The sequence below is a fragment of the Papilio polytes genome, unplaced genomic scaffold, assembly GCF_000836215.1.
Source record: "Papilio polytes unplaced genomic scaffold, Ppol_1.0 DF824213.1, whole genome shotgun sequence".
In the NCBI taxonomy this organism is placed as follows: Eukaryota; Metazoa; Arthropoda; class Insecta; order Lepidoptera; family Papilionidae; genus Papilio; species Papilio polytes.
In genome coordinates, this window is record NW_013524991.1 from 77,130 (window position 1) to 79,654 (window position 2,525).

Here is a 2,525-nt window from a genome sequence, read left to right on the forward strand (position 1 = left end):
TAGCCGCTCGTCTCTGCCCACATCTGGTAACATCGCCTTCATAGTACATTCAAACATCACTTCAACGTACTTTAAATGTCTATATTGAGTACTAATTTTATTTTCAATTGTTTTCAGTAAATGATATAGTTTGTCGCAACATTCAGTAGACTAACGACAGTTGAGTGATATCACACTAAAACAAAAATGTACAACTTTCTGTTGTAATTTGTTATAAGTATGTATGAGAGCGACGCGCCCCAGCGGCCGACAGCTGCCAGGTTCTCAGATAGTATAGTGGACAAGCGCTAGTTGTAAACAAAGTACAAATTTAGCTATAAGTCGCGCTAATGCCTAGTTCGCACTAGGCTAGACTTTAGTCGAATCCTGAGTAAGTGGCTAAAATACTCTCAATACGATTTGAGAGTATTTTAGCCACTACCTACTTGTCTAAATTTTCGGTCTTCAGGTACTTCTAAATACAAAATGAATCGGATCTCGACTAAATTACTAGTTTGGCGCGAACTAGGCACAAGACACGTACAATAACATTTGTACGCACAAGTTGGTTGTAGCGTTAAGTACAGAGTCTCAAGTTATAACAACTTGACTTGTATACAAGCCGACCCCAGACAGTTGCGTATAGGTAATAGAGATTAATTTAACACGTTCAATGCCGACTCATTGGGTTTTTTTCCATTTAAATACTAGCGGTCACTCGCCACTTCAATAGCGCAAAGTTTAAAAAAGCGTAGCCTACAATTTTTCCATGATACAAGCGGCTTGCAAACAGACTAATATAAAAAAAAATATCATTTTCGTTTTCAGCAACGCAAATAGATACATTATTTTCGAGAAATGGTGATTTTTCCGATTTTACATTCAGACTTGCCAATTATTTTAATGTCAAACTCATAGCGGCATTGAACGTGTTAAACGGTGATATCTAGGGTTGGTTTATAATTTACCCCTCTTGAAAAATGTGCTGTTAAACTGTTGAGTATTGTTAATTTTTCCTTCTTTTAATGTTTTTGTAACATTTGTGTATGTCATGAACAAATCGTGTAGTCCACCCGTTTGTGCGGACTCCAACAATGTCACATCTAACTAAATCACACAATGCGGTGGCGTTCTGGTTTTGCCGGTGACACGCCTCGTACATGACGTCATCGGACTTAGAGGTGACGTCATTGTACTAGCGTAGCATTGGGAAATTACCAAATCTGGGAACTATTAAACTTTCTCTTTGAATCTAATTTTCATTCTTATTGTTAATAATGTTTCTTTTAATTTTTTAATTAACACGTTCAATGCCGCACTCGGCCTGCGCAGGGACGTGCAGTAAAATGACAATGGTATTGAGCGTGTTAAATATTTTCTATTTCTATGTAGGTTTACGTGTGCAGCAATTATGTTAAAATGTTTACTTCTTTTTGATTGTTTTGTATAATTTTTCTATTATAAGTTAGTTAAGTTTTGACGTGCTACCTATCTTTAGCAGGGTCGGTGCTAATGTTGGTACAATTTTTAAATTACAATTTTAATGAGACAATTTGCTTTAACTTTCTGAGTCGAGCAACAATATACCAGTCTCTTGTGTTTGTGAAGTACATATTTCTTTTGAATTTGCGGTTAGATAATTTTTAAAACATGGTATGGTGCAAGAATCAATCGTTGTAGAAGGTATCTTATCGCTGCAGAAGTCTGGTGAACAAATATGTGATGTAAACATGGACGTTGCAAAGGTCAGGACATAACTTTATATAGGTATTTTGTAATACTTTATTGTTTGTATGCTGCTGATTGTATCACTTGTTAGTTATAGTGAGGTAGCGGAGTGCTCCGCGCGGCTCCGGACTACGTCGTAATACATTATATGAATTAAGAATTCAATTACAATAATTTAACTATTAATATACAGCAGTACAAAAGAGTTGTTTTATTTTGTGTCCATTCTAGCAAATTACCTAATCAAAGTTCTTTTATCCCTTCCTTTTCCTCGGTTCCTGTACTATGTGTGGAAATTTTGACTGTTAATGGTTATGCAATATAATTCTGACAATGCATCAGTTTGTATGATTAGTCCTTACAGTACACCATTACATACAACTTGTAATAAAAACAGTCAAGTCAAAGTTGCAATAAAACATCTGGTATGTTGATACAATTTCATATAATTTGCAATTTAAATTAGATGATATTACATTAGCGAGCATAACTTACAGTAAACTTAACAAATATATAGAGATATTTACAGTACATAATTAGTACAATACAAATAATAATGTACGTAAAGGAAATCCACAAAAGTCACTGAGAGGAATTTATACCTGTGAGTGAATTTCTAATGACATCATACTTGTACAATAATTCTATTGCTTCCTCAATTTTATTCAACGAAAACAAAAGGGATCACAATATTGTACGTTGTTACCACATTGGAAATTCACATCGATGTCATTCGGTGGTTGCGATGCGGTCAGAGCGGGGCGGCGCGGCGCCGCGCGCGCAGCGGGCCCGACACGCGGAACACGCTCGGCAGCAGC

At 36.1% G+C, this 2,525-nt stretch overlaps 1 protein-coding gene across 1 annotated transcript in view; it reads right to left on the minus strand.

The window, feature by feature from the left end:
• Nucleotides 1–2,019: 2,019 nt before the first annotated feature.
• Nucleotides 2,020–2,525, minus strand: part of LOC106110621 (protein C12orf4 homolog) — a 2,980-nt gene continuing 2,474 nt past the window's right edge. Inside the window, exon 5 of the mRNA XM_013292504.1 lies at nt 2,020–2,034. Within this exon, the coding sequence (XP_013147958.1) occupies nt 2,020–2,034 (15 nt within the window). The remainder of the gene's footprint in view (nt 2,035–2,525) is intronic.